Genomic DNA, 13,466 nt, shown 5'->3' on the forward strand with positions numbered 1-13,466 from the left:
GAGACCGACCCAGCCCGAAAGGCTGTGATTGACAGCCATACAAAAGCGGTCATTAACATCAAACAAATATAGACTCACAAAAGATCTTTACGGTATTTAACACACACACACACACACACACACACACACACACACACACACACACGCAAACGGCAAGTCTGTTGTCTGTTGGCAGCCGACTGTCTCTCTGCCTCGCCCATCACTTGAGTGTTTTCTTGAGCTCTGGTATGATAATTCCTCCTTTCAACTCCTTGAACACGTTTTTCTAAAAGGTTGTTTACGGACATTTCTGTAATTGTGTCACTTGTCTTTTCATCATGAACAAAAACTGTCTGGTTCTTAAAGGACCACACTTGAAGTTAAATAAGGTTTGTAGCAAGGTTATTATAGTTCACGAAAACTAACGAAATAACGAAAACTAGAATTGAAAAAACATTTTCGTTAACTGAAACAAAAATAAAAACTAGAGTTTAAAAAAAAAAAAAACATAACTGAAACTGCATTGTGTGATTACAAAACTAACTAAAATTATAGTGAAAATGTCCTTCGTAGCGTCTTTGTCAACTTTTTTCATGCGTAATCCTTTTTGGTTGATATGAAATCTATTTCATCTATCTGGTTTTATGACTTAAACTTATTGGGGCTGAGATGGATCAGACAAAGGAAATAAAGGAACATTTATCTTGACCTTTTTGAATCTTTCACCCAACAAATACCCCATTACAAAAAACTAAAACTAACACTAAAACTAATAAAAACTAAACCAAAACTAAGCATTTTCCAAAAAATAAAAACTAATTAAAACTAGCAAACTCATTCTAAAAAGAATTAAATCTAACTGAATCTAAAAACAAAAAATCATAACGAAAGTAAAACTAAAACTAATGAAAAATCCAAAACTATTATAACCTTGGTTTGTAGCCAGCAAAATGCTCACACTTCACATCACTGCTTTTTTACATTTTCCAGTTTCTCCTGTTGAATGGATTTCCTTCCTTTCAGGCAGCCAGAGGTTTCACGTCATAAAAATGAAAACAAACTTGGAGACACTAAAAACTTGACACCATGGCAGTTAATTATCTCCACCAAGGAGGTTTCTGTTTGGATTGTTTGTTTGTCAGCAGCATTAAGGAAATAATACCAGCCTGATTTTCATGAAACCCTGTTAAAGGGTGTAGCCTCGGCCAAGGAAGAGCCCAACACATGTTCTGGAGTGGATCCAAACCAGAGGGCAGACACAGATATTGTCTTTTCCCGACAGTCCTTAAACGGATCATAAGTTACGAAAACTTCCTTTAGAAAAAGTGACCAAAAGAAAGCTTAAACATCTGAAATTTCTGTCCAAATCACTTCATTCAAAATACATGTTTGAGTTGTTCCACTTCAAGCCATGATTGTGCTGATTTTATAGAGCTGCAGGTTGCGGCTGTGGCTCAGTTGGTAGAGTGTTCGTCCAGTGATCGGAGGGTTGGTGGTTCAATCCCTGACCATGGCAGCCTACAGGTCGAAGTATCCTTGAGCAAGATACTGAACCCCAAATTGCTCCTGATGCTGCGTTCATCGGTGTGTGAATGAATTCCCAATGGTGGCAGGTGGAACAGTTTAGGGTAACCCCTGCCACCAGTATGAATGTGTGTGAACGGGTGAATGAGCGCAGTCAGTAGTGTAAAGAGCTTTGAGTGGTCGCAAAGCGACTAGAAAAGTGCTTTATAAGTGCAGGTCCATTTACCATCTACCTCGTCAATAAATTTGTAGAATTTTCAGTGGTCATTTATTTATTTTTATATTTATTTATTACATCACAAGCTCAGTGTTCTAACATATTTTTAAATGTTTAATTTGAAATAATGACCATTCCCTCCAATATTGTGCATCATATTGCAGTTGCAGTATCAGTAAAAAATAATAACAATTTGACATTTTTTCAAAATCGTGCACCCCTCATGGGCACAGTTGGAAAAGCTTCTCTTAAAATATGGTCAATGAATTTATGCACTAATTAATACTATAAATAGTTATGTAACAATAGCAATAAACAGTAGCCCCATTTTTGTTTCACTCTTATTTGAAAAATACTTGACACAAGTTGAATTTCAAGACACAGAAAAGTTAGAAAAGAAAGAAAAGTAGTAGACAAACTTCTTGTTCAAACATCTGGTGCACTAGTTAATTAAAAACACATTTTATTTGGTGAAAAAAATCCACAATCTCATTTAAACTACAGACTCTAAAGCAAATGTTTGTCTTTCTGTTTGTGTCAAAAATATTTTAGGCTGCAAGTAAAACATTTTAAACTATCAATTTAACGATTTATTAATTATTCATTTTTTATTTGTTTGAACTACAACTAAAATGTAATTTTAGTGAAATTAAATTGAAATACAAGTCTGAAGTGAGTAAAATATAAAAAGAGCAAAAAAACCTCCCTGAAACAGCTTTGGGTTGGGTGGGTTTATATCTGCAACAGAAATCAGCTTTTTAAAAAGAGCACATGTTCTCACCTGTTCATCAGAGATGAGCGCTGTGTTCTTGAAGACGATCCACTCGACCGTCTCGCTGCAGGGCGGCGTGGTCAGAGAGCCGTTGTAGATGAAGTATTTGTCTGTGGAGTTGGGCAGCAAACCTCGCAGGCTAAAGGGTAAAAGCTCTGCACTCTTTCCTGGACGGCAGACGAGAAATCTTAATGAGTACAACAGAAGAAGAGGGGAGAAAGTGACAGAAGAAGAAACCCGACGTACCATATCTGCTCACGCTTTTGATGCCGTCTATGATGGCATCGTAGTTCAAGTTGTCCTCAAAGCTGGTCTGAAAAAAAAACCATATAATTATCTCCTGAGTCAATTTTTATTGATTAATAAAAGCTGTTTATAATTAAACACGTTTTAACATTAGGGAGGTTACATATCTATAAATGAAATTTAATCTAACTAGATATTGTTTAGTACTATTGACCATGATTTATCAAAATCATTTGGTTGGTTTATTCAAGTTTATATTTCTACTGTGAGCATTTAGAGTGGAAAAAGTTGGAGTATCAGGATCAGAATATATTTAAAGCACCAAAAATAAAAGTACTCATAAGGCAGAATTGCATATTTCAGTATAATATGTATTAAAATATGTTATTATAATTATGAATGCATGCCGCATGTTTTCTTTGAGTATCTGCCAAAGATGCACTTTTATATTGTAGGAAGAAACTCTAAAAGCAGGCATTATTGTCAGAGTTTGAACTTTCTGACAGACCTTGAGTGGATCATGTTATAAAAAGTTTCTGTTGGAAAAAGGAAACCAAACGAAGCTTAAAATTGTGATATTTCTGTCAAAATCACTTTATTCTACAAGTCTCATCGAAAAAATGGCCAAAAATCCTGTTAAAAACATTAAATTCTGCTCCTCAGTAACACTGTGAAGCCATGATTGATTGATTGAACAGTCATATGACAAATATTCACTGATAATTTGTTTACACAGTGCAGAGAGGAGAGGACAGGAGAGGCTGGAAACATGACAAAACTTTAATGTGTAGAATATGTGGAGACAGTTTTTTTTTCCAAAATCATGACACTTGTGGGCACTTGGAAAAAGGTTGTAGATATAAATTCCCTTTTTTTTTTCAAGAAAGAAGGAACTAAAGAAGGATAGAAGGAAGGTAGGAAAAAGAGGAAGGAAGGAAGGAAGGAAAGGAGAAAGGAAGGGTAGAAGGATAGAAGGAAAGGTAAAAGGAAGAATAGAAGGATAGATAGAAGGAAGGAAGTACAGAAGGAAGGAAAGAAAGGATAGAGGGAAAGAAAGGATAGAAGGAAAGAAGGAAGAAAATGAAGTATAGAAGGAATGAAGGACAGAAGGAAGGAAAGAAAGAAAGAAAAGATAGAAGGAAGGAAAGAAGGATAGAAGGAAGGAAAGGAAAAGAGGAAGGAAGGAAGGACGGAAGGATGGACGGAAAGGAGGAAGGAAGGAAGGATAAAAGGAAGGATAGAAGGATAGATAGAAGGAAGGAAGGAAGGAAGGCTAGAAGGAAAGATAGAAGGAAAGAAAGAAGAACTCTTTGCACTTCTTGTTCCCCGCTGGTGGAACACACTACCAGTTCCTACCAGAGCAGGGGCGTCCCTCTCTACCTTTAAAAAACTCTTGAAGACCCAGCTCTTCAGAGAGCATCTTCTCTCCTAGACCACATGATAAGTCTACTCCTCAAAGAATTGTCACTAGCACTAATAGCTCTTATTGCACTATACCTTGATTGTTTGCTTTTTACTCTTCCTGTAAGTCGCTTTGGATAAAAGCGTCTGCTAAATGACTAAATGTAAATGTAAATGTAGAAGGAAGGAGGTAAAGAAGGAAGGAAAGAAAGGATAAAAGGAAGGAAGGAAGGAAAGACGGAAGAAAATAAAGTATAGACGGAATGAAGGATAGAAGGAAGGAAGGAAAGAAAAAATAGAAGGAAAGAAGGATAGAAGGAAAGAAAGAAAGGATAGAAGGAAATAAATGATCGAAGGAAATAAATGATAGAAGGAAGGAAGGAAAGAAGGAAGGAAGGAAGGAAATAAAGTATAGAAGGAATGAAGGATAGAATGAAGGAAAGAAAGAATAGATAGAAGCAAGGAAAGAAGGAAGGATGGAAGCAATGAAAGATAGGGAGAAAGAAGATAAGATGGAGGTCAGGAGAGGTTGTAGAAATGCAATTAGTTCAATATGAACAGCATGTGGAGATCCTTTTTTTTTTTTTTTTTTTACAATATTCATGACTCTAGGAAAAGTGTTGTTAGTATAAATTCCATCTTATTCCTTTTTTTTGGGTAAAAATGTTATTTTTTTATAATGCATGTCATTATAAATGTGTAATTGAAGTAAACGCCTAGAAACAGCTTGTGGGGTTACTCCTTTATCTGGCTCTAACAGTGAACTGACAGAGTTGATGTAGAGCTTCATGGGAACAGTCGCACGCTTTGATCTCAGATACAAAAACACTCAAGTGGGCGTTCATCACAAACCAGTCTGACAGGAGATCAACATTCTGTCTAAACATGTAAAGTTTAAGGACTGTAATATCTGGATCGCCTCAGCAAGTTTTCAGCTAAACAAAAGTGGAATAATGCTCCAATTTTTCTATACAGTTTGCATTACTTATTATTATTATTATTATTATTATTATTATTATTTATTTGATAAAGGAGAGGGGGAGTGCAGAAGGAAAAGAAAAGTAAAGACATAGATAAGGCCAGATTCAGGAAATCTCTACATGAATTATTTTTTAATTTTAATTTACAAGCTCTTTTGTGTTGTTTGGTACACACACACACACACACACACGCACACACACACACACACACACGCACGCACGCACGCACACACACACACACACACACACACACACACACACACACACACACACACAGACAGACACAGACACACACACACAGACACACACACACAGACACACACACACACACACACACACACACACACACACACACACACCCTGCAGCTTCACATCAGACATTCTTCTGAGTTTTGTTCCAACATGGCCCCTGTCAGTTCAAACATGCCAACCTGGCTGGAGGCAACAGGACTGCACAAAGCAGAGAACAGGGAGAGTATGCATGACGCTCACTACAACCCTGGCACTCAACACAAAAACACAGATCGGCAATGATCATCAGCCAAGATATGAATCAAACTGTTCAAATGCTCTGTGAGGAACGACTGCAGCACCCATGGTGAACGCACTGAAACTCTTTGATTCATTCCCTCAGTCTGACTTTCAACAACTAAAAGTCACCCTGAAAGTCATTCTGTGATTCAAAGCTGCCAACTTTCACAATTTCAGATAAGCTTCTCAATTCAGACTTTTTGTGAAAAGAGCACCAACTCGAACTTGAAAGTCAGTGTTTTGAACAAGAATAGTGTTTTTTAGAAAATGCCTACAGACAAGACTGGCACATGACATTTCTTCTCTTTACAATTAAAACAATGAAGGCACTCGCAAATAATATGTTAGAACAGAATGGAAGTCTTAATGTACATGTACATATTTACACGACAAACAGATGCTTTTGAACTGGTCTCAGGGTTTCCACTTTTACCTCAAACATCACGGCGAGCGCTGTGATTCTGCCTCCAGCTTTGATGGTTTCATCTAAAGAGTCAAAGCGGTGCGCCTCATAACAGTAGATCTGCATCTGTGGGAGAAAAAGAGATACGTTAAGTCCAGCATAGAGCTACACTTGTGTCTTTCTCTTTTCACATCTTCGCTGCATTTTCTAAAGAAGCTCCAGATCTTGCAGTAACACAGAGAAAAGAATAACACCAGCGTTTGCAACAGAACGCATTTTTTTTCCCAAAATCATGACACTTGTGGGCACTTGGAAAACTGTTGTAGATATAAATTCCCTTTTTTCCAAGAAAGAAGGAACTAAAGAAGGATAGAAGGAAAGAAAGAAAAAGAGGAAGGAAAGAAAAAGAGGAAGGAAGGAAGGAAGGAAGGACGAAGGAAGGAAGGAAGGAAGGAAGGAAGAAGGGAGGCAGGGAGGAAGGAAGGAAGGAAGGAAGGAAGGAAGAAAGGAAGGAAGGATAGAAGGACAGAAGGAAAGAAGGATAGAAGGACAGAAGGAAAGATAAAAGGAAAGATAGAAGGATAGATAGCAGGAAGGGAGTAAAGAAGGAAGGAAAGAAAGGATAGCAGGAAAGAAGGAAGAAAATAAAGTATAGAAGGAATGAAGGACAGAAGGAAGGAAAGAAAGAAAAGATAGAAGGAAGGAAAGAAGTAAGGATAGAAGGAAAGAAAAAAGATAGAAAGAAAGAAGGATAGAAGGAAGTTAGGAAGGAAGGAAGTAAAGAAAGAGGATAGAAGGAACTAAAGAAGAGGAGAAAGAAGATAAGATGGAGGTCAGGAGAGGTTGTAGAAATGCAAATAGTTCAATATGTACAGCATGTGGAGATCCATTTTTTCCCCTAATATTCATGATACTAGGAAAAGTGTTGTTTATATAAATTCCATCTTATTCCAATTTTTGGTAAAACTGTTTTTTTATAATGCATGTCATTATAACTGTGTAATTAAAGTAAGAAACGCCCTGAACGAAAGAATAACATTAGAGTTCGCAACAGAACAAATAACAACAGCATGCATGGAGTCGATCTATTCATAGATTTAAAAAGCAGGACATTAGTTGTGTTTCCATCAGTCAATTTCTCTGCACATTTTGCAGATTTGCATGAGAAAAGCTTGATAGAAACACCACAATTAGATACATTTTTCAAATATACAAGTTTTTATGCTTGCTAGAGGTGGTTTTTGTCTATTTTTGGAGGGGAAAAAAATATGCTAAACGGGAGATGGAAACACTTTTTCCAACAAGTTCTGATGTATTGAACATTGAACTCGAACATTACTGATCAGCTGTTTCCTCTGACATGAAAGAACAATTATAAGTTGCCCAGTTGTTTTTTCATGGGTGGTCAAAGTTGTCAGGTAGCAACCTCTTTGTTTTTGTTGTTGTTGTTGTTGTTGTTGTTGTTGTTGTTGTTGTTGTATCTCTCTTCTTCTTCCCCTGTTTCATGGTGGATTAGCCTCGAGCAATACATTACACTGCCATCTTCTGACCAAAGTACATTAATGCAGCTTTATTTATTCGCTCTAAATCAGTTGTTAAAAACATTTAATTCACGTTTTCTTCAATGCTACATTTCAATATCACGTCCAAATTCGCTTTGGCTTTAATGAAAACACACTGAGCTGACATATGGTGAGACGTCTCACCTCCAGAGGGTATCTGACTCCATCCAGACTGTGTTCGGAGCCGTCTGAGGAGGCGTTGCACCGCCCCCAATGGAAGGTGATACGTCCAACCTTGAACTTTGACTTGAGACCACCTCCGCTGACATAGAACTCTCCATCCACATCCACCGCCACTGACAACAGAAAGGACAAGAAGAAAAGAATGGATGACACTGATTGTGCTGTATTTTTTAACTTTAACCCCAAGATCAAATCTGTCCACGGCTTTTGAAGCTCTAAAGACAACACAGTCTTAAAATAATGGATTATAAATGCACAGAAGATCAAAAGAAGAGAGCTCGTAAAACAGACAATACTGCACTAACACCTTTATTGTATCATCAAACAATGTTTCAAACAACAAGGGGATCTTCTTCAGGCCGGTCTTTGTTTGACCTGACCAAAGGTCCCATCCAAAGTTCTTTGATGGTCTAATAAAGGTGGAGCATTACACAGACCTTTCATCTGCTGTACTAGAAGGTACATCTCTGCACAAGACCTTAATCTCATGCACTCCACCCCACCCTAACATGGTCCCAATGTAGGTGATGGTCAGGAAGAGACAGCAGGTCAGATAACAGTATTATGAGTGATGTACATCCTCTAGAACAGGGATGGGCAACTTAAATACTGAGGGGGCCACGATTTTTCATGGACACTACCACAGGGCCACATATAGGACCGTGCACTTAACCAGATATGATGAAACTGCAATTTTAAATATGTTTACAGTGCAGTAACTTAACATATTTCATGCTCAAATGCATGTATAACAGTATAAATAGGAAATGAAAAGGTTTGAAGCAAATAAACAATAACCACTTACTGTGATTTCTTTTTTTTTTCAGTGAAAGAACAGCAGACCAACATTAATTGCAAGAAGTAATTTTGTGCATTATTGCACTTTTAAGATTTCATGCTCAAATGCAAGTAGTTGTACTGAGGGCCACTTCAAGTGAGGGTGCGGGCCCTATGCGGTCCCCGGGCCTCCAGTTGCCCATCCCTGCTCTAGAAGGTGGAGATTAATTTAAAAAGCAGCTCAGCAGTGTGTCAAGATTTACTCGCTGTAAATATGACATGATAGGTGATAGCATTGGTTACAGAGATGATGTGCTAAATGTTTTGCACTTTTTACCACTTGAGAGTTGATGAAAATGGTCAAAAATCCCTAAAAATACAGCATTAAGAAACCATGACCTGAGGAGCACCATGGAAAAATGTGTGTTGTAATTTCATGTAAAAAACTTGCATGGTGAACACTTCTGTTCTGTATACAGAGAAACCACCTTATTGTCAACATACCTATGAAAGCCATACATCGTCTAAATTCTCTAAGTCTCTAGTTTGTGGTTGTAAAGTTTCATGAGGCTGTGTTTATCCTAGTGGTCACAGCAGCTCATTTTATACACTGAGGTCAAGTTTCAGAGTATTGTCCCCATTGTAGCATTTTATTGTGGTGAAACAAACATGGTCACACTTCCATAAAATTGGAATAATTGGATCCACTATAGTCTCAGCTTTCCGTAGGTAACCAATTTATACAATTTCAAGACCTTTTAGGTACCCCTGTATGCGGAAATATTAAAATACACTATTTTAACAAATATGACAAATATTCACTGAACATCTGTTTACACAGAGCAGAGAGGAGAGGACAGGAGAGGCTGGAAACATAACAATACTTTAATATGTAAAAAATGTGGAGACAACATTTTTTCAAAAATCATGACACTCGTGGGCATTTGAAAAAGTGTTGTAGATATAAATTCCCTTTGATAGAATGATAGAAGGAAAGATAAAAGGAAGTATAGAAGGATAGATAGAAGGAAGGATGGCTAGAAGGAATGAAGTAAACAAAGAAGGAAAGAAAGGATAGAAGGAAAGAAGGAAGAAAATAAAGTATAGAAGGAAAGAAGGATAGAAGGAATTAAAGAACAAGTATGGGTGAAACTGGATATTTGCACTTCATGAGAAAAACTGCATGATTTTTTTTTGCCCAAAACTGCCTGTCTCTAAAGGGGAGACATGTTTGTCCATAGAACCCATTTTCATTCAAATATCTTGAGGTCAAGGGAGACCTTTGAAAACGGCCATGCCAGCATAATATAGCCACCTTTCTGAAAAAATAAAGCGAGATGTAGCCTTACAACTGCCGGCAGCAGCCTCTGAAAGGCTGAAAGTAGACAAAGTATGCTGCACAGAGTTGAAGAGGTTAAAAATTGAAGGAGCATGTTACTATTATTTTGGACAGTTGTACAAATTCTTCATGTGAAGCTATAAGACAACATTCAGTCTCTGCAGAAACATCGATCTGCTGCTCTTAAAGGTCCCTGTTTGCTTTTTGTAGGTTTTTTATCATCTCCACCACTTTGATCTGTATGTGGCTGGCCTCATTCATGTCCTCTTTGTTGTCTGTGGTCTGTGTGTTTCGTGTGTTCTATTATATTTTCTTTTGACCCTGACAAAAATCTAATTTCCCTTCCAGGGAAGGCAAATATTGACTCAACTTGTTGCTGATTCATTCCTGTTGAAAAGTTTGTTTGTCCCACATCAAAAGGCACAAACCAATCCATACACTCCAACCATCACCTCTTTTCATAAAGCTGAAAAATCTTTCATTTGTTGCTGAGTATACTCATGACAGCCCTGGAGATTTGAAAGACAGTGTATAGATGGGAGTCTGTGCCTTGAACCTATGCTGTGCCCATTTGTGGCCTGATAAAAACAGGTTTAAGTACCGTCAGCCTGAATCGTGCTCAGATTGTCCACCAAACATCTCCATTAATAAAAGCCTTTGGTGCAGCTGGCGGCCGAACAACAACTGCAACAGAGTGCTTCTTATTTTGCAGAGAGACCCGTTGCTAAGAAACACTGGACTCTTCTGTTTAGAGCTTTTTGAAAGGCGAGGCGGGATCCCTCTTGTCTACAATTTCACCTAACAATTACCTTGAATGCACACTGTAGGTTATTGTGTGTCACACCACTTAGAGACAGGAAATTTAATATAAAAGGCCCTCAATCCTGTCAAACTAGAAACTGGTAACTGTATCCTTCAGAAAAGGACACCACTACATGAGAAAAGAGCCCATCGCTCAGCATCTGTCTGGGAGAAACTGTCATCAGAAAAACAGGAGGTTGAGGATTTAGTGCAGGAGGAAAGGGGGAAGAAGGAAAAGAAAGAAAACATCTTTTTGGTATTGACTGTCAAACAGTTTTAGTATCACTTCAATATTACAAAAATAATTCTAACTCAGAGACTTTTTTAAGGCGTTGTGATAACAGGATTCATTTTAAACCAATTTTTAAGATCTTATGTGCACTTTTCGTTAATTAATTTGTAGGAATGAATCATGCAATTGCTATTTTATGATGAAAATGTGCAGCATCTTCCAACCTGAAGAGGTTTATTTAAAAAAATGTTCTATATAAAAAGGAAAAGGAAACAACATACGACACCCACATTCAGTTTGGATGCAGTGCCAATAATTAAATCAATAAATAAAAAAAAGAAACGAAACATGATATGAGAGCCAAAAGGTAATTTTGTGTCTAATTAAATCGAGGTTTTAGTTTCCATTTTATGTTGAAACGCCTATTCACAAATATTTTTATAATGAGTCCCTGACGCCATTTTGGCATCTCAAAAAGACAACAAATATGCAACCTTGGCATGTCACATTTACCATATATCACACTGGACTTATGTTAGTGCCTCTGAAGTTTAGTATAAAATAAATATAATATCGTATTTTTATCCGAAAGTCTGGAAACATCCTTATGTGATTAATTTAGTGGACTGCTTGAGGCCCCATAACCACCTATTTTACTCCTTTCCCACCGAATTTCAAGGGCCAATACAGAAATATATGACATCTGATTGTGCATTTCAGTCACTGTTAAGATTTGCACTTATACTACAATTTAGATTAATGGTTTATTTAAAAAAAAAATACAGATACAAATTTATTTTATTTATACAGATTCAATAACAATAATTTAAAAAAATCATATTTTCAATATATTTTCCAGTATTTTGTCATATCATCAAGAATATCGTTATTGCCAAAATACCCTGATATATCATGATATTCTTTAGGGCCATATCGCCCACCCCTATGACGAACCACCAGAGAATTATAATCTGAATATGAAGCTTTTGATCTTACATGGTCTTGTCTGTTCCCCTATGTGATGTCTGCAGTTATATCTCTAAAGATATTGAATCCTAAAAATGGCTTAAGATGTTTTTTAGGGGGCGAAAATGACAACATTACCCGTGGCCAACAATAATTAAAAATATTCACAATTCACAAAACTTAGTCAAAATACTTACAGAACTTTTTTTTTTGTCTCAAAGAGTAGATACATAAAGTTCTACATAAAGAACAAAATCGAAAATGTAAACAAAAGCCTCTATCTCTTTTGGGCACCAAAGCAAAAGACCACGTTGAAACTTAGTGTACGGGTAAAATAAAATAAAAAAAGTTACATGAGAGTTGTTGCATCATTCTGTTCTTAAATCTGCATTGAGAAAAAGTTTTATACAGCAGCTTCCACCAACTTCTTAGGGGAAACATCCATCTCTTTAGCTGCTAAATGAGCTACTATTTCCTAGCTAGCAGGCCTCAAGAGGAGATTTTTCCCCAGCAGGAAATATTAAAAATGTTTAGAATGAAGTATCATATGAATTTAAATCATCTCTCCTTGTTCCTGAGAACTTTAAGTCCTGAGCTGTACTCTAAATGTGTCTATCTGCTGTTTGCTGCTGAGTAATGAAGAGGGACTTTTTACAGCTTTTTCTCTGGAAATAACGGTATGAGTGGCGAGAGTGAACCAGAACTGTAAAGTTGTGGTTCAGACGGCAAAAAACAACAATCTGAAACTCACATTTAAAGCTAACAGGAGCTCCATATTCAGATTATAATTCTCTGGTGGTTCGTCATAGGAGCGAGGCGACATGGCCCTAAAGAATATCATGATATTTCAGGGTATTTTGGCAATCACGATATTCTTGATGATATGACAAAATACTGAAAAATATATAGAAAATATGATTTTTTTAATTATTTTTGAATCTGTATGAATATAATTCGCACAACAAAATATAAATCAACCATAAATCTAAATTGTATTGTAATGTGCAAATCTTAGAAGTTGCCAAATGCAAACACAAAATACAAAATGTACCCTTGACTCTTCAGTGCAAAACGGAAGTATTAGGAAAAAAAATTAATAATGCAAATGTCAGGGGTGGAATGTAACCAAGTACATTACTTAAGTACAATTTTGTGATTAAGTACAACTTGATTAATTACACTTATGTAACTTTATACTTCTATTTTACTACATTTTAAAGGCAAATATCCACTACATTTAGCTGCCAGCTTTAGCTACTTTTTTTTTTTTTACCAGGGATTTAACATAAAAAAATTGGTTAAAACTATTTTATAAATTAAACCACATAAAAGTATATTACATGGTTAAAATTAGCCCTACCTCGGTGACAGTAAAATGCTGTTTACATAAATGCATCAAAAATAATTATCCAACAATATAGAGAGAATGTATAACAATCTGAGTGGATCCATTCTGCATAACGAATACTTTAACTTTTTTACTTTAAGTGCATTTTGTTGCTCGTACTTTTGTACTTTAACTTAAGTACATTTTGAATGCAATGATTTGATGT

The 13,466-nt window shown here is 36.5% G+C and overlaps 1 protein-coding gene across 1 annotated transcript in view; it reads right to left on the reverse strand.

Moving 5' to 3' along the window:
- The window catches only part of ptprz1a (protein tyrosine phosphatase receptor type Z1a), a 140,023-nt gene that overhangs the window by 65,096 nt on the left and 61,461 nt on the right, over window positions 1-13,466 (reverse strand). The window contains exons 4-7 of the mRNA XM_059334596.1: window positions 7,760-7,911; window positions 6,084-6,179; window positions 2,739-2,805; window positions 2,502-2,659 (exon numbers count right to left, since the gene is read on the reverse strand). Coding sequence (XP_059190579.1) covers window positions 2,502-2,659; window positions 2,739-2,805; window positions 6,084-6,179; window positions 7,760-7,911 — 473 coding nt within the window. The remainder of the gene's footprint in view (window positions 1-2,501; window positions 2,660-2,738; window positions 2,806-6,083; window positions 6,180-7,759; window positions 7,912-13,466) is intronic.

Source organism: Centropristis striata, chromosome 6 (genome assembly GCF_030273125.1).
Source record: "Centropristis striata isolate RG_2023a ecotype Rhode Island chromosome 6, C.striata_1.0, whole genome shotgun sequence".
NCBI classification, from domain to species: Eukaryota; Metazoa; Chordata; class Actinopteri; order Perciformes; family Serranidae; genus Centropristis; species Centropristis striata.